The 24530-nt window shown below is 40.5% G+C and overlaps 1 protein-coding gene across 8 annotated transcripts in view; it reads left to right on the forward strand.

Annotated features, from left to right (window-relative positions):
* The window catches only part of MPPED2 (metallophosphoesterase domain containing 2), a 176731-nt gene that overhangs the window by 74155 nt on the left and 78046 nt on the right, over positions 1 to 24530 (forward strand). Inside the window, exon 3 of one of the 8 annotated variants that reach the window (XM_044425782.1) lies at positions 23503 to 23600. The exons of 6 other annotated variants lie outside the window; for them this stretch is intronic. In XM_044425782.1, the coding sequence (XP_044281717.1) occupies positions 23543 to 23600 (58 nt within the window). In that variant the 5' untranslated portion in view covers positions 23503 to 23542. Of the gene's footprint in view, positions 1 to 23457; positions 23601 to 24530 lie in introns of those variants that run through there. One more of the 8 variants, XM_044425783.1, reaches the window with a different exon arrangement.

A 24530-nucleotide genomic window follows, 5' to 3' on the forward strand; every position in this document is an offset into this window, starting at 1 on the left:
CTCGGTACCGTACTATAATTTGCATCGGTACCGGTTGGGTTATATTGCTGACTAGATATTGTTCTCGGTACCGTACTATAATTCACATCGGTACTGTTGGGATATAATTGTGTTTTCTCAGTACTTTTATTCTTAACCTCTAGAGGGCGAATGTGCGGTCTTCAAGACTGAGTAAAATGGCGGACACTCCGCTCTATTTATACCACGAAGGGGGAGGGGAGCGGAGTTTTCCTGCCAAAAACTGTTAGCTTGCTAATCTTCTGGCCTAGGCACTGTGCAGGTGCAGCAATCCATATGTGTGAATGCATAGATGGCCACTCGAAGAACATCAGTTACAGGTAAGCAACCTACTTTTTCTCTTGCTACATTTTCTTCATGCACATTTTGCTACCTCAAGCAACTGTACTTGGTTTGAAGGCATTCAGGATGTGTGGACTCTGAAGGATACCTCTTGGACCACATATCGCCAAGAGTGATCCTGCTCCAGGCAAATGTTTCCATTGCTTGTACAGGCTGGCCCTGGTTTTCTAATGTTACGATTGCTACATAGGATGCTTCTTGAAAGCCATTGAGATTAATATTAGTATTCAGTGCATTTCAGGAGTGGGCAACTTAAAAGGTCTGGGGCTACAGCTTCCTGCCTTGAACACTTTGGGGGATGCACAACATAGAGGACCCACATGTGCTCCAGGACATGCACTGTCAGGGGCAGATAGGGTAAGTCATTTGCTGAGGGCCCCACTGACTGGCTCCTCCTTTCCACCTCTGGATTCTGGTTGTTCACCTCTGTCTCTAGTGGTGAGGAGCAGCAGATGTCAGGCCACTGGCCTAGTAGCTCTGTATTTGTCTAGCAAATAAGTGATAGCAATGATATGGAATGATAGCAGCTGGTGACAATGATGGGGAGGGAGAAGACTCGATGAGGGAGGATGCACTGAGGAAATCTTGCTCAAACCTTTGTCAGGTGAAACAAAGCCTGCCTGCCCCCAAAAGCAGGAAGATTCTGAAGAGATTTCTTTAAATGTTCCATTGGAGATACATGCATTACTCAATAGGAAAGGTTCCCGGGACCCGGCTCTGGCCTGCCTCCCTCGTGCGGGTGAGAGGCATGCCGGGACAAGGCGGAGCTCGGGGAGGGCCCTGCAACCCATAAAGCGCCAGCGGAGGCCCGAGAGAACCAGCGCGCCGGACGGGGCCCACTTCCTTCCGTGCCGCCCGGACCATCGTGTTGCCGCTTTGCAGCGACGCCCCCGCAGCTGCTGGCTGCTGCACCGCCCTCCAGAGGCCAGGACCACCGGCCCAGGACCCGGCTCCGGCCTGCCTCCCTTGCGCGGGTGAGAGGCGTGCTGGGACAGGGTGGAGCTCGGGGAGGGCCTTGCGACCCATAAAGCAGCCATCACTGGACCACCCTGGGCACAGAGGACGCCAGGGCCATGCTAGGCCCGCCGCCAATGGCGCGGAGGAGGATGCCGTCATCTTCCCGCCTGACGGGTTTCCGCGCCCCTCCCTGCTCCCCCCTGCCGGTGCCGGTGAGAGCGATGCCAGTTTGGGGCGGGTTGCGCGGGCGGGCGCTGGTTTAACCCGTCGGGCCCGGCCTGGGGCAGGGCGGGCTTGGAGCTCCCTCACCTACGGACATTGGCAGCATTCTGCGGCTCGGTTTATCTGCTGGGCCGCGCTGCACAGTCTCTGCCGCCGCCGCCAGACTGGGGCACATCGCCGAGGGAAGAGGGAGTTTTTAAATTGTTTTTATAATTTTATTGCATTTTAATCTGTTTTAATTTGTTTTCATGGAGTTGTCCCTGGCCATTTCGACGTTTGTGTTTCCTGGGGAGTGCGGGGGCTTGGGCAATGGACGTAACAGCGGTGGGGGCTTAACGTGTCCGCGTAGAAGAAGGAGGGACAGATGGTTGACACCTGTCCCTCCTTCTGGTTTTGCCCCCAGCCAGAGGGTTCCAGGTAGTCTTGTCAACCGCCTCTCGGGCCTGACGGTGCTGCTGCTCAATGCCAGGTCGGTCAACAATAAATCTTCCCTCATCCATGACTTGATTGTGGATGAGGGGGCCGACCTGGCTTGCATAACGGAAACCTGGGCGGGAGAAGGGGGGGATCTCTCAAATGTGCCCGCCCGGGTATCTGGTTCAGCACTGTTCACGCCCGGAGGGGGGGGTCACTTACATTTACCGAGCCTCCATCTCTCTCATGGGACTTCCTGTCCCTTCGAGACCAGGGCTGGAGTGCCTCTACTTGGTGTTGGGTGACCGAGACAGATTGGGGATTCTGTTGGTGTACCGTGCACCCTTCTGCCCACAGACTCCCTGCCGGAGCTGACAGAGATTGTCTCGGACCTGGTGTTGAGGACCCCCAGGATGTTGGTCCTGGGGGACTTAATCTCCATTGGTCTGACCGGGGCGGCTCAGGACTTCATGGCCTCCTTGACAGCTATGGGACTGTCTCAACATGTCATCGGCCCGACCCATGAACGTGGACACACTCTGGACCTGATTTTCTCGACGGGGCAGGAAGAGGGTGGTCTGAGGGTGAGGAATTTATGCTTGACTCCCCTGTCATGGTCAGATCACTTCCTGGTGAGGTTTGTGCTTGAGAGCGACCTCTCCCTCTGCAAGGGTGCGGACCCGATTGTGTGGTTCCGCCCCCGGAGCTGGATGGATCCGGATGGATTCCTGAAGGCCCTGGGGGAGTTTCCGGCTGACAAGACTGGTGCTCCTGTCGAGGCTCTGGTCGAACTGTGGAACGGGGAGATGACCAGGACTTTGGACGCAATCGCTCCTAAGCGTCCTCTCCCGCCGGGCAGAGCCCACACTTCCCCTTGGTATACACATGAATTGCAGGCGATGAAGCAGGTTGGGAGTGGCTAGAGCATAGGTGGAGGAGATCACGGGATGAATCTGACCGAACACACTTGAGAGCCCATTATCGGGCCTATGCTGTGGCGGTGAGGGCAGCGAAAAAGAGTTTTTTTGCCTTTTCCATTGCCTCCTCAAAATGCCATCCGGCGGAGCTTTTTCGAGTGGTGCAAGGCCTGGTTCATCCAGGTCCTAAGAAAGATCTGGTTCCACCCTCAAAGGCCCGCTGTGACGACTTTGCCAGGCATTTCAGGGAGAAAATTGCTCAGGTTCGTCACAAGCTAGACACCACTAGTGAATCAGAGGTTTCTGGGGAGACACCAATGCTGCCGTCTGGTCCAAAATTTATGGATGAATTTCAGTTATTTCGGCCTGATGATGTGGACAAGGTGCTTGGACGAGTACTTGCCTATTGGACCCTTGCCCGTCTTGGTTAATAAATAATTCCAAGCACGGGATTGGGATTTGGATCTTGGAAGTGGTTAACGCTTCTCTGAGGGAGGGTCGGGTGCCTGCCCCTTTAAAGGAGGCGGTAGTCCGACCGGTCCTGAAGAAAGCGTCACTGGATCCAGAGATGGCCACTAATTATAGACAAGTGGCCAACATCCCGTTTCTGGGTAAGGTGTTAGAGCGGGTGGTGGCGGGACAACTCCAAGCTCTCTTGGATGAAACTGATTATCTGGACCCATTTCAGTCTGGCTTCAGACCCAGGTACGGTACTGAATCTGCCTTGGTCGCCCTGTACGATGACCTGTGCAGGGAGAAGGACAGGGGGAGTGCGTCCCTGTTGGTTCTCCTGGACCTCTCAGCGGCTTTCGATACCATCGACCATGGTATCCTTCTGGATAGGCTACCGGGATTGGGGGTCGGAGGCAGTGCTTTGCAGTGGTTCCGCTCCTATCTCAACGGCCAATTCCAGAAGGTGGTGCTGGGAGACTATGGCTCTGCACCATGGCAGCTGTGCCATGGAGTACCGCAGGGGTCCATTTTGTCCCCTTTGCTGTTAACATCTACATGAAACCGCTGGGAGAGGTCATCAGGAGGTGTGGGCTGCGGAATCATCAGTAGGCTGATGCCCAGCTCTACCTGTCGTTTTCCACCAATCCAGGTGAGGCAGTGGCTGTACTGAACTGGTGCCTGGCCGAGGTAATGGGCTGGATGAAGGCCAATAAACTGAAGCTCAATCCAGACAAGATGGAGGTCCTGTTGGTTGGCGGATTGGGCTTCGGGGAGGGTGAATTGAACTTAGTCCTGAATGGGGTTGCACTCCCTCTTAGGGACAAGGTCCGCAGCCTGGGAGTGCTCCTCGACCCAGAGCTTTCATTGGAAGCTCAGGTGACAGCAGTGGTGAGGAGCGCTTGCTTTCAGCTTCGGCTGATCCATCAGCTGCTCTCCTACCTGGAGTACGACTGCCTGGCGACAGTGACACACACGCTGGTGACTTCCTGCCTTGACTTCTGTAACGCACTCTACATGGGGCTACCCTTGAAGACGGTCCAGATACTTCAATTGGTTCAAAATAGAGCTGCCAGGCTGCTGACGGGGACTGGGTGTTATGTTCACATGACTCCAGTCCTCCGTCAGCTTCACTGGCTTCCCATTGAAGTCCGGGCCCAATTCAAGGTGTTGGTGATGACCTATAAAGCCCTAAATGGCTTGGGTCCTGGTTACCGGAAGAAGCGCTTACATCCATATATGTCCGCCTGCCCCTTGAGATCTGCGGGAGAGGCCCTTCTCCGGGAACCCTCCGTGAAAGAAATTAGGAGGGTAGGTACTCGGAGGAGGGCTTTCTCTGCGATGGCGCCCAATCTATGGAATGTGCTCCTCAGAGAGGTCCGCCTGGCGCCGTCGTTATTTGTTTTTCGGCACCAGGCGAAGACCTTTTTATTTAAACGTCATTTTAATTGTTAATATTATTTGCTTGTTTTATCTGGCCAGGGTGACTTATTTTATATTGTTAATTTGTTTTATATTTTTAATGTATTATATTTTAATTTATGTTGTGAGCCGCCCCGAGGCTTCGGCGAATGGGGCGGCATAGAAATGTTTTAAATAAATAAATAAAATACATTTTAATTTAAATGTTTAATTTTAAGTTGCCTCTTATGCTGTGCAAATGGCCGCACTGGAATTGTCAAAGAAACATGCAGATCTTCAGCAGTTTATTTTATTATTTTTGTCTGTAGAAGTGTTATGGACATAAATATGTGTATGTTTTAGTAGATGTGGTTGGACATGCTGTGATACTTGATCATTTTCAATTGTTTAATCATAAGAATTCTTGTCCCTTGAGTAAACTTCAAATAGGGGGGTTATTTTTCTGTGATATTCTTTTTTTTTTCCCCATGTGTTGGTACCAGAAAAAAATCAAGCATGTTGAATTATTCTCCAAAACAACTATCTACCCATAATACATCCAGTGTATCTTTGTAGAATAGTAGAGTGGAAGGGGCCAAGAGGCTATCAGGTCCATTTTAATTTTTAAATTTCATAGATTAAAATTCTAAAATGTAAGAGACTATGAAATGCATAAATTTAAATTTTAATTGTACAAATTATTAGTAAGTATTGATACTGCTTGACCTCTCCATGGCTTTTGATACCACAGTATCCTTCTAGGGCAGCTGTATGAGTTAGTATTGGGGGTACTGCGTTGCAAGGGGTCTTCTGTTTGTGCTTGGAAAATTCTGCTTGGCCCTCTTGATTTTCCAGTATGCAGTTACTCAGGGATAATTCTTGTCCCCCATGCTATTCAATACCTACATGAAAATACTCAGTGGACTTACGTGGAGGTTTGAAGTGTGTTATCAGCAGTATGCTGATGACACACAGCTTTATTTCTCCTTTCCATCTTCATGAGGTGCTGTGAAGTTGCTCTAAACTGGTGCCTGGCTATAACAGTGGACTAGATGAGTGCTAATAAATGAAACTTCAGTTGTGACAAGACTGAGATGCTTGATGGGTGATTTTTCTGACAGGATGGAGGGTAGTCAGTCTGCTCTGGATGGGGTTGCATTCCTCTTGAAGGTCTGGATTTGTAGCCTGGGGAGACTCCTTGATCCAGAGTTGTTACTTGAGACCTACACAGGTGACCTCTGTGGCATGGAGTGTTTTATACCCACTTCAGCTGGTGGCCCAGCTAGATAGCTTCGGTAATTTACTCTCTTGTAATCTTTGTGTGGGACTACCTTGTTCAGAAGCTGCAGCTTGTGCCAAATGTGGCAGCCAGATTAATATAATAGCTGGTCCAAACATGTAAGGCTTTTTGCGAATGGGATGGCATAAACATGGTTTAAATAAAATAAATAAACAAACATCAGTTCTGGCTCACTTGCATTGGCTGCCTGTATGCTTCTCATCCTGATTCAGCATGCTGTGCTTTTAACCTATAAAGTCCTAAATGGCTAGGGAACACAATACTTGACAGAATGCTTCTTCCATCCACAGCCTACTTAGACACTACATTCACTGTCTGAGACCTTTCTTTGAAAAGCAGGAAGGCTCAGTTGGTGGCAACAAAGAGGCCTTCTTTGCTGGCTGCCTTCTTTATGGTAGCTCCCATTATGGAATGATTCTTCCACTGAAACCTTTCAACATTACTATAATTTTGGCAGCAGGTTTTACTTGCTTGCTTGCTTACTTATTTATTAAAAGCTTTTATAGGCCGTCCACTACAAGTGTCTTGGGACAACTCACAAGGTCAAGACTTCCTTGGTTGTCACAGCATTTACTAACTCTAGAAAGCAGTTGGGGTAGTGGGTTGTCAGTTGCTTTTTGTTAGCAGATCTAGTGGTAAGGAATTGTCAGAGCTGTTTAAGTAGCTAAAATGTGTAATTTTATGGTGTTATACTGTCATTTATATTTTATATTTTATTTTATTAGCTGTTTAAAACTGCCTGGAGAGCTTGTAAATAAATAAGTTATATGGTGGCCATGACCACTGACACTGATTCCACAAGCACTGCTGTAAGTGAAGGACAAATCTTGTCTGAACGTACTTTTAAATCAGAGAGTTCATGACTTACTGACAGAAATCAGAAGCTATTCAAGCTATTATGGAGGCTTCAGTGACCCTTTGCAATGTTTTCTGCCTTTTTTAATTTGTATGTTGAGAAATAGATATAGTCAGTGCTTTTCTGAAGGCTTGGGTCTCTGTACTAAAGCTTGCTGGTCAAGAAGATAGGAGACTTTTGGGATTAGAACAAATAGAAGTATTTAGTTTAATCTGGTAATAAACACTTGAGATAGCAAGTTAAAAGATAAGATGGCAGTTCACCAAGAGCAGATATATGAGTAGATGATTGGTTTAAATTCAAATTTGTGCCCATTAGTTCATGCAAAAATGACATCAAATTTTAAGTCTCTAATGCTATGATGATGTACAGGTGCATGTTTTAAGATACTTACTTTGTGCAAATCGTATCCAATATAGTAGAATAAAACTTATGTGTTCAAAAGAACAGGGAATTATTCAAGCACCTAGAAAAGAATGCAGAGCTCATTTGCTCAACAGGGAAAATGTGGCTGGATTCAGTTCCTGTGTAGTAGCTATTTTGTTTGTGTAGTTCCTAGGGCATATCTCCAGAGTTCTTCCATTTATATATTGCTTCTGCCTGCATGGTGCGTATATGTTTAGGATGCTAGCAATTTATCCTATTCTGTGGTTTTTCTTCCGCAGTCTTTCCCTCCCCTAACTCTCCTGAGCAGTATCAAATATATATTTGGTATTGAAACTAGGGTTTCTTTTCCTCACAAAAAATAGTTCAAGGTTTCTTCCTCTTCCCCATATATTTCTATACCTCCCATAGCTGAAGTATATACTGCTTGAAGAAATGAAGGAAATCTGAATTGATCATGGTATAAATATTATGAATCAATATTTGCTCATTAAAATATGTTTAACTCATAATTATTTTATTGCCTGCTTTATTATCCTTGTTTTCATATTCTATTAGAACTTACTTCTAATCTGTAGAACCCAGTATTTATCTTGTCATTAGGCACTAATGCTTTGCCAGGACTAAAGTCACAGCATTGGAATGAAGATGACAAAGTTGTATATTTTTGTTTTGGAGAATGATGAAATACACAGAAATGAAGTTTGATGGGATCACTTAATTTATAGTAATAATCTAAAATAAGAGCTCTTACATTTATCACCATATACCACCATATCTGAATTCATGAAGAATTAAGTAATAATTAGGGATTCATTTAGTGTTGAAGGTTAAATGAAGGCAAAAGGCAGTTTGAAAATATCACTATAGGAAGCAAGATTCTTTTTACTGATGTTTTGGTAGTTTAGTTTATTTTTTATTTTTTGTGCTTACGATCTCACACATAATTTACTCTGTACTACTTCATTTGTTACATCCAGAATAAGGTTTTAGCATAAAGAGCCATTTTGCCACATTTAGCTCTTGGTACAGATTTTGCATGTTTTCAGTATTTGTGATTGAATGAAAATGTTGATTGAGTTTAAATGTCCAGGGGGGCTTAGTTCGTTTTACTACAACTTTAGCAATGATTTCTTTTTCTAGAATACTTTAATTCATTAGATTGAGGGTGTCCCACTTCGAAGGCCTTGATAAGAGGAATCTTCAGTAGACATTTTGATAGTGCTTACTGTGTGCAAAATAAGAACACCTAGGGTTTGGAGAAAGGCATTCTTAATTGCTTCCTAGTTCTGGAATTACTTCTCTTTGGAGAACTGCTGAAATCCACGTATGGGCACTTCCAAAAGCCTTCAGCTTTAAAAAGACTGAGTACAGATATAATCTAACATTTAAAACCTCTTTTAATGTGTTTTATATTGTGGATGTCCATCAGTAGGTATAACTGGAACTCCACTTCGAATGTTTAGGCAGTTTCTCATTGAGTCAATTTGGCAATAGGTTCTTCATAATTAATTCCACTAACATATTTGGGAGCAATTGCTTCAGCAAAGATGTAAGGTTGGCTGAAATCCTAAACTCTGTAGAATTCAAAAAGATTTACTTCTGAGTAGGATTTTGAAGCCATTTTTAAGTGTGTGTGTGTTTGCTTTTGTTCAGAAGTAGCTACCTCAAATTCTATTCTATTTTTTTTTTCTATATTATAAATTAACTACTAGAGAAAGGAAGAGGCCCCACTGGAAAAAAATCAGTTTATGAACATGATCTTTCTCATGACATGATTTTTTGGAACTGCTTGCTTGAATTGGTTGTTTAAAAGTAACAGAATGGTTTCAAGAAAACAAAGCAGCTAAATATATAGTGAAAACATTTAAAATGAAAATATCACAAATTTGATTGAATAACCATGAGAAAAGGCTCACACAGATTACTCAGAATTGACTAAATATTTCAATTATACTTGGGTTCTTCAACAAAAAGTAAATATCATTCAAAGATTACATTTCTTTGCATTTATTTCTTATGTGTCATTGACCAATTCATATACAATTTCCAAAGTCAGCTACTACATCGAGGAAGAGAAATGCAACATGCGGATTCATGTATGTGTATAATAAAAACAAAATGCAGGATTGCTAGCATTTGTTAGGGCATCCTTTTTCAGTGCTATGGAGGTACAGCCTTGAAACAGAAAACTATTAGGGTTCATAGAGAAAGCACTGCAGATTTTAGCATAATGTGTGGTGTTCGAAGAAATTTTATCTCATCATAAGGATTAGCAGGCTGTGTAATTCAATTTAAAATTGGTCGGCAGTGCCCCATCTATTACAGAGCCTTTTTATTTTATGTTGTGTACAGCTATAAGGCCCAGTCTAGGTGACAGACGGTATTTGGGGCTCTGTCATTGGTTGTGTTTTTTTGCTTTAGCTTAGCCATAATTGTTGGTGAATGTGAGCATTCTATTAGAATGAGTTAAGAAAATGCTTGCTCAACTGAATGTCTCTTGGGCTTGTCTTTTGTGCTAGAAAATGAATTTTCCCTGGTCAGGCAGCCACTGAGTGAAGGTCTGCTAAAACCATTTGCTACTAACAGTTCTCTAGCCTGGAAATTCAACTGTTAGCATTTATTCACAGTATCAGAGGAGTTGCTGTGTCACCGAAAAGCTATGTACAGCAACTTATGTTAATACAAGGGTAGCAAACCCTCACCTTATTGTAATTACCCATACTAGGGGGTTAATCAAGGTTCCTAAATTACTGTCTTTATTTTCTTTATTACAAGAAAAATGGGCAGCTTTTTGAGCCATGTTTTGTACTGGTTGTTAGGGTTCTGTTTGACTGGCTAATTCATTATCTGGTTCCACTGAGCTAAGGCAGCAACTAAGTAAGTCTTGCCATTTTCTGTTTCAGTTACTGCCTTAAGTATGTCTGACTTTTCCATAATGGTGATGCTCCTGCATCTTTGCACCCCCTCTGTAAGAAGGTGGTGCAGGTACATTTTGTGTTAGCTAGGCGATTATTTTTAGAAAATGGTTGCAGATTGCAGATAGACTCCTGAATACATCTTAAAAAGTAAAGTGGGTGTTGATGGAATCTGATGGTAAAAAATCTGCATATTTTACCAGCAAATGTTTCTGCAGTTTAGTCCACAGTAATGCTTCTGTGGTGAATATGTAGGTTATTACTGGGCATAGAATGTACCTGCAGGAATTTGCCCCTTAAAAGCTAACATTTACTATGACACAAGCTTTTATGGACTACAGTCTACTTCCTATGATGCATGATTTCTTATTCTTTGTAAGAAAGTATGGATACAGTGGAGAAGTTACAAATGTAGAGTGGAAACATGGGCTGAAATCACAGTGAAATGTAGAGAACCGTCTATAACCAGTTTAGTCACACTTTATCAGGAAGTATGATTGTATGGGATGACTTGCATGTAGCACTAAATCATAATTTAGAGTTTCATGGGCAAAGTTGTGTGATCTGAGTGTAGCATTGAGATTGCATTTTAACTCCCCTTTCTTCCCATTGCTGGATGGACTTCAGCAAAATGTAGTTTCATTTTAAGTGAATCATATCTTAGCATTACATTTGAATTAAGGAGCCTGGTTTAAAATAAGCTTTCTTATTTTTGATTGGCCAAGTGGTGGTGTGGGGGATGACAGGGACATACACAGATTTCAAGACTGAGCATGACTCTGCTTAAACTTTTTCTTTGATAGATGTCAGCTGTCAAATAATCATCTCCCTTGTACTTTTTTTACTTTCTCTTGCACTTTTCTACTTTCTTGAGGACCTGGAGGCGTGGGAAAGGTGGAGGACATTGAGCACTGCTAGGTCCAGCGATAAAAATGAGAAGATCTCACAGTCAAGGGGTGATATATGCACCACTTCCTTCTTCAAACAAAGATCAATTCACAGTTTTGCCTTATGTGACAGCTCTTGGGGAATGCAAAGTGTGATGCTTTGTTCTAGTAATTTTCTGGATTGTACCTTCTGCACTTTGACAGGAGACATTTCCCAGGATATTGATGAGACGAGATTTTTCATTTTGAACACCAAAAGTGCACAGGCACACACCTGCAAAAGATTTTGTATCAATAAAATTTTAATGCAAATTACAAGACCAGTTTTTTTTTTATAAAAATGCCCATATTAGTATCATTAAAAATAAACAATCCTGGAAATCTATGTACTGGCTGAAATTGGTACAAATCAAGGGGATGCCAGTACAGGAGAAATGTAATAAAATCCAAAGGGCCAAGTCAGAAAAATCTGTCTCTCATAACTGCCCCCCCTTCCAAACCCGGTCATGCAACCTTAATTCGGGCATGATGTCCTGTCTTAAAACAAGTTACTTAGATTATTATCAAGATAACCATCACTGTTCATTTTAAAAAAATTGATTATTACAAACTATACACTGCCCATTTCCCCCAGTGAATAGCTGTGTTAATGCATGCATGATATATCGCTGCCTATCCCAACCCCCCCAAAACAAAAACAAAAAAACCCACCACTTCATTCCTTTGACAAAGTAGACTGTTTATGCCATACCAAATGCATTACTCTTTAATGTGCTGTTTAAATTGGCTGTGTTTGGTGCAGGAGACTGCGAAGACTTCAGGCCAAAGGGCTGAAGTGGAGAATGAGGACAACACAAATGTCCAGCCATTTATTTGATATAAAAAGTCTGCATTGGAGGAAAGAGATCAGTAAAATCCAAATTAGAATTACATACGGGAATCTGAATTAGAAACTCCCATGTTAAATTTCCAAACTAAACTTGCAATGTTCACAAGCAGTTTCCAGTATTGTAAGTTATCTGTAAGCTTAAACATGCAGTTTTCTTATTGCTGTTTAACAATAAGAAAACATTCATCAGTATTTATCAATCTGGCATTCTGACAATTGTTGTTTGCTATTCTGATTTTATGGATATTGTATTAACAGGTGGCTACAATAAAAGGTAACATTTTAATATTTGTTAATAATTCTTAGCTGGAACTTGCTTAGCTGGAACAGCATAATTGCTACTGATATATGCATGTATTTAAAAGCCATGCCCTTGATACACATTTAGATTTAAAATTTGTCACAGGACACAAGAACACTTTTCCACTGGATTCCTAAATGTAATGAACTATATTCATTTTAGGTGCTAAGGTGACATCAACCTGCCAGTGGAAATGAAAGGAAAACAAACAAGCCATTATGTATTTGGCTTGTTTTTGGGAGCCATGTTGCTGCAGGACGGAGTGTTGGGAACTTACAAGGGAAGCATGTTGGAACTTAGTGGGGTGGCATGCAGTGATGTGGGGCAGAAAATGTTCTGAAATTGAACATTTGCTGGTGCTTTTTTTGTTGCTTTATTCGTTTCTTAATAACAATGTTTACAATTGTAAGTACAATTTGAGGTAATCTTGGCAGTTTCAACATTGTAATTAGTGCCTTTAAGGTGATTATTCCTGGTAAGTGTGAGCGATTCATGCATGGTGTATACATCTACATTTTAGAGTGTAATGGAACTAGTAAGCAGTGACTTCAGGACGTGCTCTAACAGCCTTAGTGGAAGAGAGCTGAACTCTGTTGAAATAGATGAGTGGTTGTCAGCATATCACATATATTTCTTCGGTTGGTAAAATTAAATTGTGTGTCAACAATTTTCAGTAGCTTTGTTTGCTTTTCTTAAATATAACAGTCTCAGGTAAGTACATGCTTTAACTCTTTTATATGTATTCCAATAAAAATTCTCCAAGATACAACTTTTAAGGGCAGAATGTCTGGCTGGGGAATGTTGGGAATGCTTTTTTTTGGGTCTGAACATGAATCTGATTGTACTTGTTTGTACGTACCTGTTTTATTTTTTTGGTTGAATATTCAAGGTCAAATACTTGCGGGTATTTTTAAGGATTATTATTACATAAAAGTAAAGTAGCTTTCTCTGGAGGAGAGGTAAGCAAGTTGGGGTCCTCCAAATGAGTTGGTGTATGGCTCTTAGCAGCTCTAGCCAGAATAACTAATGGTGAGAGATAATGGGAATTGTTGGCCAGAACTTCTGGGGCACCATGGGTTGCTTACCCCTGTATGTCAGAACATTTCCCAGTGCTAACTGGAATGCTTTACTGTGCAAATGAAACTAATTTGAAGTAGAATAAATTCTGAAAAATCAACATTGCTGGTGATATGGTTAAAGGGAAGATTAGCCGAGGTGGGCTGGAGGAAGGTTGAACAATTGGGACTTGAGAGACTTTAGGCATGTATCCATTTGTGTGATTCTGCAAACTCAGATAACACTAGTAGCAGAGCTGCACCAAGCTTTTTTTTTTTTGCATGTTATGGTTGCACTGGCATGATGGTCAGCCATTCATGCAAGCATAATAGTTGCTTTCTCTTCTTGCTCATGGTTTGGAACCTAGTTTTTTTTCCTAGCACAATAACCTTTGTTCTAATGGGATGATATATATGGATACCCCCCATTTTATTTAATGGTTAAATCTGCTGGGTGGACAAGAGTGATGCAGTTTGCATTAAAAGCGCAAACGAACTGACCTTTTAAATATTAAGAGATGCTTAATGTCAAGTCTGTTTTGGCCCTGAGAATTCATTGTATTTTTCAACTAAGAATCTTACTGGGTTACTCAAATAGGTGCTGGATGCACACAGAAGATGTTATCCTAAATAATCTTGCATAATAATGTTACTGCATTATTATGACTGCCTTTTATCTCAAGGTAAAAAGTAGATGTCACCCATTGCTTGAGGGCACTGAGGATGCTTTCTGAAAAAAACCAAAAATTTGTCAAAGAGCTCCCCCAAATGTAGATAGTTCCCACATAAAACCATGTTGTATTAGCCAAGTTTTGCTTCTGAATTAATGACATTTCAGAATATCCATTTTTTTTACAGAACAATCAGAGTTTGTATATGAAAGATTTACTGTTCCTTCTCTTGGGAGACATACTAAATATTCTTCGGCCTCAAGACTTCCCCAGTGGATTGTCTGGTGCTGCTGCAGTTAGAATATGTTTGCTGAAATTTCATTTTGGCTACTGAATAAAGGAATTCTTTACCCCATGTATAAATTAATGCTAAGTAATTCTTGGGATGCACTGGTACAGCCAGTCTATCTTGGCAGTAAAATATTGTTTCCTTCCTTCCTTCCTTCCTTTTTTAGTAGTGGGAATGCATAGTTTTGGGAGCTCTTACTTTGACAAATGGCTTTTCTACCTAGATATGTTTAAATGATTTCCAGAATCTGTCGATCTGACTGAATAGAGAAGACATACCATAACAGCTATATTAGAAGAGCCATTAATAAACAAGTATTTCTGTAAGGCCAGCTGTAAAAACAGTGATGGAGGCCTTTGAGGTGAGGGTGGCAGAACTTTTCTGGTGGAGAATATAAATAAGATGCAAATTGCTGCAGCTTCTTAAGTAACTGAAGTGACAATTATGTTAACATTTGCTGTTAATTAACTGTTCTGTTGAAGTGTACTTGTCTTTCCATGTCATGCTGCTTGAGATTTGCAAATAACCTTGTAACTAGAGTGAGTTTGTTTCAGCAGAACTGGAGACTTAAGTGTTAGGGAATCAAGGAATATATGTGAAGGAAATGAAGGAATGCATGGTTATGGGTGACTGGCCCCTGCCTTATGATTGGCAAAAGTGTTTATTTTGAAATTATGTGTGGAGGATCTTCATCTGAGCATCATCTGACTCATGCAATCTGACAAAGCAACTTTTGCATCTGCAAAAGCAACCCCAGTATTCAGTAAATTATCATGACTTGCTATGGAGATGGGAGAGGAGTTTTGGCTGGGAGAAGTTTTCACTACTTGTTTTCTGCACCTCCAGTCTGTTGTTAAAGGCACAGGAACAGATCCAAGTAAAAGATGTGGTTGGAACATTTATCTCAGTAATTGTGTTTAGCTTATCTTACAGTAAAGTAAAAACAGTGTTATAAACACTGTTGGGGAGACTAGTAAGCCAGTGTTCTCATTCAGTCTTTCTCTCTGTGTGTATTGGGAATCAGCAGAAGAAACCAGTTTTAGGCAGTAGCCACTGCTATAGCTATAATGTAGAGTAGTATGTTAAACAACAGGAATTCGTGCTAGACTCTTCTTTGCATGTTTCTTTAGAGGCTAACATTATAGGTGAAGGCAGTTTTAATTTTATAGGAAAGCATTCAGATTTGCTCTTTCGCTCTCTTGCACCCACAAGCACTGATGTAGAATAGTGCAGAATATTAACCAGAACACTACCCTGTGAGTTAGCGGAACATATAGTTCATCTTAAACATCTATATCGATAACACAAATTCTGTATACTATGGTATAGTATATTGCAGTAAACTACTGCTGAAGTAATTCTCCTGACACAGATGAAGTTGAGTAACTGAGAAATCTCAGACTGAGTTGGTTCATGGGAGGAATGTTTCAGAATGCTTAAGAGTAACTGGTATCCAGGGCCATTAAAGCAATTAACTACAGTGTTAAATTCTTGATGATTATGATGTTCAAAAGCATCATATTTTAATATGAACATGTAAATAAAAGGAGTTTTTTCCCCCAGATTTCTGACATGTTGTTATACCCCTAATTCATATTGCTTCAAAATGCAACTAAGCTATTCCTTTTTGGGAACATGCTTTAGGGAAAATTTGGGGTTTTCTTTAGAGTTGAATTAAGCAGAACATTGGCATGTAATCTAGTGATTAACTGATAGTGATGTAATTCTTCCAGCTTTCAGAATTTTGTAAGGGTTAAAACAGACATTACTTGAAATCTGTGGAAGCTGTATTAAGAAAGCAATCATATGCATATTAAATTGGAATGTGGAACACGAGAAATATGAACCAAGGCAAAGTAGAAACTGTAAAGCAAGAAGTGGAATGGTTAAACATCTCAGTACTTGGTGTTGGTAAATTAGAGTAGACTGGGATGGGACATTTTCAGTTAGACAGACACAGAGTGTTCTACTCAGGAAGTGTCAAACTCAGAAGAAAGGGAGTGGCTCTAATAGTGAGGTCTATGAAGAAGAGTCTGCAGTATTAGAAGGTGAAGTGAAACCTGACTTGAAAGCACATAGAAGGAGTAAAACATGCAGAGTAGATAGGATACCAGTAGAACTGTTTCAAGCTGTAGAGACTGACTTGGTTCAGCTCCTAATGAGACTATGCCAATAAATATGGAAAAGAAAACAATGGCCCACAGTCTGGAAACATTGATATAAATTACAATAGCTAGAAAAGAAGTGCAGCCACTCTAGGACCATCAAACTAATTTCTCATGCAAATAAAGTGATGCTCAAGTTGTTACCGCAAAGAATTTTACCCTATATGGGATGTGGAACGGGTTCTGAAAAGGAAAGGCACTTGAGAACTTATATGAAATATATTATGACTCCTGAAGTGAACCAAAGAATTTCAGAAGACGATTGGTCTGTACTGTACAGACTACAGCAAACCCCTTGACTCTGTGGTTCATGAGAAGCTGTGGATGGTTTTCAAAGAAAAGGGTGTGCTTCAGCACTTGTCCTGATCTACCTGTGTTACAGAGAAGAACCTACTGTTAGGAAAGAATATAGAGAAAGCACAATTGCTTCATATATGCAAAGGCATCAGACAAGGGTGTATTTTATGGAAACAGTGAGTCAGAAGAGGTCTTCCGGGCCATCTAGTCTGACCCCCGCCTCCAGCTGACTCCGCTCATGACATGCTTACCATGTGCATGTCCAGCCTAAACTTAAGCACCCTTGCTCAGGGGTCGCATAACTAGCATTATCTCCCTGAGTGTTCAATCTGTATATAGAACATATCATAAGGAAAGCTGGGTTAGGATCAGAGGAAGGAATAATGAAAAAATTGGTGGGAGATACATCAATAATTGCAAGATTAGAAAGTGCAGATTATACCATATTACTGACAGAAAGCAGCAGCAAATTGAAATGACTCCTGATGAAGAAAGCACAAAACAAGGACAGTAGCTAAATATTAAAAAAAACAAAAATCATGATCACTGAACAGTATGGAACTTTACTGTCAACAATTAATAAATTGAAATTTTGAAAGAGATTTCTCATACTTTGGCTCAGTTATCGATTCAAACAGAGACTGCAGGCAAGACATAAGAAGAAGATTAAGATGTGGAAGGGCAGCAACAAAGGAACTAGAATGGATAATCAAGTATAAGGACTCTTCAATGGAGACCAAGGCTGAGATCATACATGCCCTCATATTCCAGTCACTGTATATGGGTTTTGGTTTTATTTATTTAGTTAGTATGTTTTCGGTACAATTAGCTAGGAAGTCTACAGTGCAAATGCAGAGTAGTTTGGCTGCCTAAGATTGCTAGCTCTTCAGTTCACACTCACGCACTATCCACAGTGCACCACAGGGAGAGAGCCAGCTTTGCACACAAAACAGCTAGCGCTGGCCTTCCACACAGGTCATTAGCTCCTCACTGAGTTGGATACCTGTTTACCTACTTGTGCTTTGCAAACTTTTGAGCTGCTGGGTAGGAAGGAGCTGGGACAAGACAAAAACCTCACCCCACCACGCGGATTCAAACTGCCAGCTTTCCGATCAGCAAGATCAGTGGCTCAGCAGTTTAACCCGTAATGCCACTTTGCATTCATATGAATGTCAAAACTGGACAATGAAGAAAGTGAACAGAAAGAAAATGGATGCATTTGGAACATGGAGCTGGAAGCTGACTTTGCATCTATCTATCTAATGTCTGTAGTGCTCCATAGCCAATTATCTCTGGGTGGTTTAGAACAATCAGTACCCTGGGCTAACAGCAAGATGAGCAGGTGGGTCCTAGATCAAGTCAATTAAATGAATTAAAAATGACCAGACTTGAGTTTGGGTACATCACGAGAAGGCAATAAGGCAAGAAGAAAAGGAGAACCATGTATGAGATGGATCTATTCATTCAAGGCAATCACAGCACTGATTTTACAAGAGCTGAGGAAGACTGTGAACGACAGGACATTTTGGAGAGCGTTCATTCATAGGGTTGCCATAAGTTGCAGATACTTGACACCGCATAACAACACATGCATATTAAAAGAATGTTATTGAGTTCAGTGGCGCTTAATCTTTATAGGTCTGTATAGAATTTCAGTCTCAGTCCAATGGAGTAAAACTACGAAAGAATACTGCAGCATCTTAGAGATCAATCCAGTTCATAGATATAATGGTGAGTGTGGGTAAGCACAAGTGAGTGACAGGAGTGAGTGTGCTGCCTCCAGTGTGGACCTTACCTCAACTGTCAGTTTACAATCAGATGTTGCTCTGATGTTGTCCAAACTCAGGCCTCTGGGCTGTCTAACACCTAAGCATCTAAGCATGACCAGGTTTGGACACCACAAGAGAAACTGATGGTTTAGTTGCAGTTGTACATAGGAGTAAGCCTGTTGGGACTTTTGGACAGAAATTCATAGGATTGTGCTATGATAAGCACAACTTGTCACAATTCATTGTTAGCTTTTAGCTTGGCACAGAATTTTTGTGTGTGCAAATTTAAGCAAATTTAAAATTATATCCTCATCCTTTGAGAACAGTGGGATAGAAAATGTTTACTATTGGGTATATGATGTGCTTTCTCTCTAGATTTTCACAAGATGTTTTCCAAAAGTATTACATATAAGAAGAAACATTATTATTGTATATTTTTCCATTTATATGAATAGTCTAAACAAAGTAACATGGAAAAATGAGTTGATGTATTTGATATTGTCTACCAATGTATTTTTATTTTAAACAGTTTTGAAAACTTGGGAAGCTGTCATCCAATTTCCTGAAATAGCTCAGTAAATCTTCCTAAGTGTTGGTCCAGTTTTCTTTCAGCAAAAGAGAAAGGATGATGTTTGAGCATTTTCTTGACATTTTCCAGCCCAGTCTTATCACTTGAAAGTCCCATTGATGTTAGTGGGAAAATTAGGCACATACTTGGTGCCTTCCCACTAAAACAATATGATACAGAAAGTGCTTAACATTAGGTGGAGGACACCATCATTTTCTTTAATTGATCAGTCTAACACTGTCCTTGTCTTCAAAGCACATTTTACCACAACAAGATACATAGCGTCACATTTGTACAAATCTTCTCTTTTCCTTTTTATTAAGAAAAAGAAATCTATTAATTACAATTGTAAATTGGCAAAACTGACCCAGATATTATTAGAAGTCTTCCCGGAGTGTTTGCATTAGGTTCTTTGTACTGGATCAGGTATTTTAAAGTTTGGAAATACTGTTGATTAAAATGACTCTTTTTTTCCAAGACAATATCCACTTTTGAAGAATTTATTCAAAATCTGGAGATTAGGTTAGATAGTGAATGAAGATCCTACAAAGAAATAGTTTTGTGTATTGATGCCTTCAGAAATATTATTTGATGACAATAAAATGTCCCCTGAAATTCCCTCCTGAGTGAAGAAAATAGAGTTTGTTTGCAGTAATTGCATTTCCAGTCATTTACGCTCTCACTTTCCAATATAAGTTAAGCCAATTGAAACCTATGATTTGGTTTTGCTTAGCAGAAAAAGTACCATGTAAATTGATCTGTGATGCATTTCTAGAAAAGGCTTTGAAAGTTTTGAAATTGAGATGGTTTTTTCTTATTAGATTTAGATAGTCTGAAGATTCTTTTCTATATTTTAGACTAATGTAATATTAACCAAAAATGTTCTTTTTCAATTTGGTGTTAATGGAATTCAAGACACCATTTCTGTTTAGGCCCACTGGAAGTGCAGTGTTTAATATGCAATATAAATGGTTTAATAGTAGAACCATTTAAAATTACACTAAAAAACCTCTAGTACAGTTTGCAAGTTCTAATATTTTAAACTTTCTAAATACACATCATATAATGAATATAAGAAGAGCCATGCTGGATCAGATCAAGGGTCATCTAGTGCAACATATGTTCACACAGTAGCCAATGGAAAACAGATAATTGGTATAAAAACTGACAGTTCTGGGGGTGTGGTGCGCACCTGAAGCCCCTGTATATTCAGTTTTCTCTATTCACTTCCATGGAAGGCACCTTTTTTTATGTACCTTTTCCTGTTGTGAATGGAGAAACTTTTATTTACCCCCATTTGGGTAAATATAGAAAATTTCACCTTTTCTGTTTTTATGTTCCCTTATATGGTCCAGTGAATGGCAATTGAATGGCCCTATACATGGCATTATATGGTGGTCTGACATCATGCCTATCTTTTAAAAACAGGATAGACACTAATGCAAGTGGGAAGGAGATTTTAACATTCCTCCAAGCCCCTGTGATGTCCTAACAAGAACCGTTCCTCTGAAGTAGCTACTTACATTGGAAAGGACATTCACATTGGTGCTAGGCTAGCTATTTTTTGTGATCCAAAGAGCAGAATGCTTGAAATCATATCATTTGTCCCTCAGACAGCAGTATTACAGGGTTAATGATGTCACAGTGTCAGAGGCTCACCCTCCAGTGTAACTTTTAAGCCATTACCCACCATTGCCATCAGTGTCTTTCTGTTGTGTACATTGAACCAGCAGATCATAGCCTCTACAGAAGAATGAATAGGCGCACATCCAACTTTGGTAATGGTAGCATTGAAAAACCAATGAGAAAACATTTGAATTGCACAGGCTATACTGGTGCTGATGCAAGTCAGCCTACGTAAACCAAAGAAACTCGGAGGTAATCACATTTAAAATGACAGAGCTAGAATTCAGCACCAGCATTTAGGTTTTACTGTAGTTGTTCAATTAGCACAGCTAATCCAACTTCGTTAATGGTAGCATTGAGAAACCAATGAAAAAACATTTGAATTGCACAGGCTATACTGGTGCTGATGCCAGTCAGCCTGCGTAAACCAAAGAAACTCAGGGAGGTAATCACATTTAAAATGACAGAGCTAGAATTCAGCACCTGCATTTAGGTTTTACTGTAGTTGTTCAATTAGCACAGCTAAACTAGGAAATACTGTGCTATCAGCGATTGATGATGTCCATGATCACAGTGATTGTATATATTTTAGCTTGAAAGAGAAAGGTAACATACTGTATCTGTTCTATTACATTGCCTTTTAGACCTCCCCATCATATTGCATATATTCCACCACCCCCCGCCCACCCCAGTACATATATATCTGCTGAGTGAGGACAGCATTTCATACATCTGATAAATGTGGCCTTCAGTCCACAAAACCTTATGCTATAATAAATCTAGTGTGGTAATGAAAATGCAAGAGCTTCTGTGGTTTTCTGATCTTGAATGTAATGGATACAAAAGAAGCTGGCAGTGCTGGCTCCCTATACTTATTGATTTATTTCATTTCTATAGCACCATAACCAAGGCTCTTTGGGTGGTTTAAACAACATACAACACAAAACAATAAATATAGTACAAATAACATAAAACAACAATGTTAAAATAAGTTAAAATTACTATTAAATAGCTTGAAATATAGTAAAAAATACAAGAAAGAGACCCACAAGAAGAATTACTAGGATAACCCCCTTAAGACCCTGAATAAACCAAGGAGATCTTTAAAGGCCTCTGCATAGAAGGCAGCCTTACACTGAAAAGATGACAAATTTCATGCCAGTTGGGTTGCAGCAGGTAGATTATTCCAAAGATGGGAGGCTACCACAGAAAAGGCTCTCCCCGAGTTGCCAGCCTCTCAGCCTCTTGTGGTGTTGGCACTTGAAGGAAGGCCCCAGAGGTTGAGCATAGTGTCTGAGTAAATAGGGGATGGGAGAAGCACTGCCTGAAACCATGCAACTTCATAACCTTTTACTATGCAGTGAATTCTTAATCTTTCTTGTATAGATAGGGAATGACTGTCAAAACTAGTCCTGAGGCCTATCCTAAATGCACTTCTGTGTGTCTCTGTGTGTGTGTGTTGTTCTCATCTGTTTGCAAATTATTGGCCTATTTCAAGTTGCTTTCATTTCATTTGAATTACTTCTTGTGGAAGTCTCAGAATTCAACTGATTATCAAGTTGCATTTAGTATAATTAAGATATATGAAAGATACAGTTAAAATTGTATACAAAAAGAAAAAGAGAAACATAGCAGGTACTTTAGTAATCACATCTGTGTTGACTCTTCTAAGAGATACGACATTTTGTGTGGCATTCACCAAAAATTAATCCAATGTAAATTCTGGATATTTATTTTCATTGTCATTACTTTATCATATATTCAGTCATGACTGTTCTCAAATATGAAAATTTATAATAGTTTATATTTCATTAGCATTTGATTGTATTCAAACATTTCCTTCCTCTGACTGAAGGAATCTTCTTCTAGAGATAAATTCTGCTGGAAGAAGGGGAAACTTTGAATCCAACCCACTACATATTAGAAAAATAATCAATTTTATCCAGTGTATTTAAAAAGAGATAAAAAGATAGTTGAAAAGTGACAGCCATAACCTTAGATATCTTACAGTTATTGGAATAGCATTTTTGTGTCTGTGAATCACTTACTTCCTAAACCTGCAATTCAGTGTATCCTGCAGTGCTCAAGCCCTGGTGACTAAAGTAAGGCTTTTCTGTGAGTAAACATGCATAGGAGTGGGATGTTAAAATTTACTTGAGACGCATGTTTAAAACAAATACTGAGAAGTAGTTTGTAAATTCTAGTGGAAACTTACTGATGGAGTCTCCAAGAGAATCCTGTTAATCATCTTAGCAGCCGTTATACATGCTTAGAAAATCCAAAGACAAACCACGTTAGGATTTTGGAACAGAATAATTTCTTATTTACGCAGTATGTTTGTTTTCCTTTTTGAATATAGTAATCATGGATATTAATCACAAACAGTTACATTAGAATAATGTTATGGTTGAGACATAAATTTGTAGAAGCAAGTAACCCCATCACTAAATTGCTACTGGAATGTCAAATCTGTCCCCTTAAGTGCAATGTATGTAAGCCATTTTCAAGTCTACTATTCCAGTTTGCAATACTTAATTACTCGGATTTATAATAAACCTGCCATTAGGCAGGTAGGTATACTGCTGTAAGCCTGTAGTTTGGGAATGACTTACACTCTGTTCGTTAGGGACCACACAGATCTAGTAACTTCTTCTGGGATTGTGGACTCTAATGGAAATCTTGATGTGCTCTCACCCACTTAGGACTTCAGGCTCAGGTGGGGCTCCATTAGTTTCCCTGCTTTCATGGTTTATGGCTCAACCTTGGCATTATTGTAACGTAGTTTTTTGTGTTTAATGTTTCTTAGACTTGGTTTTCCATTGCCAGCATGGAAGGAACCCTAATGCATGAGTTTCAGAGGAGAAGGTAGCAGTCTGAACCTGCTGTGTGGCTCGATCAGCAAGCGTGAGTATTAACGCTAGAGCTGTCAGGCCTTGTGGAAATTAATGAAGCCTGACAGTTACAGAGTGAAAGGTCACAGGCAGAGCTTGCTCTTACGTAACATTTGTGTTTTGTTGTGTCTAACAACATTTTCAACAAAGGAGAGCTTTTATGTGTGAGCCTTAGATTTATCGCAGGACACCATAGGTCTTGGCCTTCGCTTTTCCCTGTGCTGTAGCCTCGTGTTTTCCTTGCATAAAACCAAAACAGTTCAGCTGTTTGCTCTTCTGCCCGCCTTGATTGATTTTTCGTATGCTTCCAGCCACTATCCAGTCACACAATACTTTTGAAAAAGTATTTTGTGAGCAGTTAAAATAGTGGTGATAATGAGTTTGTTCATCACAAAGATCTGCTCATTAGTTTTGAGGAATACCTGGTGTTTAACATTATGTGTGTTTGTGCTTCTGTGTGTCTGTGTGATAAAAGTGACAATTCACTGTTGTGTTCCTTCCTTTTTTAGGGGGTTGGTGGTTGTGGGTTATATGTGAAAGCTGAGGATTATATTTGGACAGTTTAGGCAATATAGCTACGGTTTTGCTTGTAAAATGGTTTGTGAGATGGTTGTAGATTCATCTTAGACTCAGCTGTCTGTTTCCATAAGGAAATCTGCTCAGAGTTCAGGATTCTGAAAGAAAAGAAGCATGAACAAGCCATTAAAGAGATACATTTTCCACTTCTAGCAGATGTACATACAAACTGCTTGTTGGGCACAGTTCAGCAGGCACAGAAGGAGAAGCCCAATGAACAGAAAGGGAGGATTGCCAAAATGAATGGGAACGATCTCAAGTTTTTGGAATCTGTGAGCACATGAAAGCTTCTATTTGTGCTGAAATTTCTTTCATCTCTTTCCCCCCTTTTTTCTGTTCAGCCCCAGGCACAGTTGCTCTGCTTTTT

Source organism: Varanus komodoensis, unplaced genomic scaffold, assembly GCF_004798865.1.
Source record: "Varanus komodoensis strain SLA01 unplaced genomic scaffold, ASM479886v1 scaffold16, whole genome shotgun sequence".
In the NCBI taxonomy this organism is placed as follows: domain Eukaryota; kingdom Metazoa; phylum Chordata; class Lepidosauria; order Squamata; family Varanidae; genus Varanus; species Varanus komodoensis.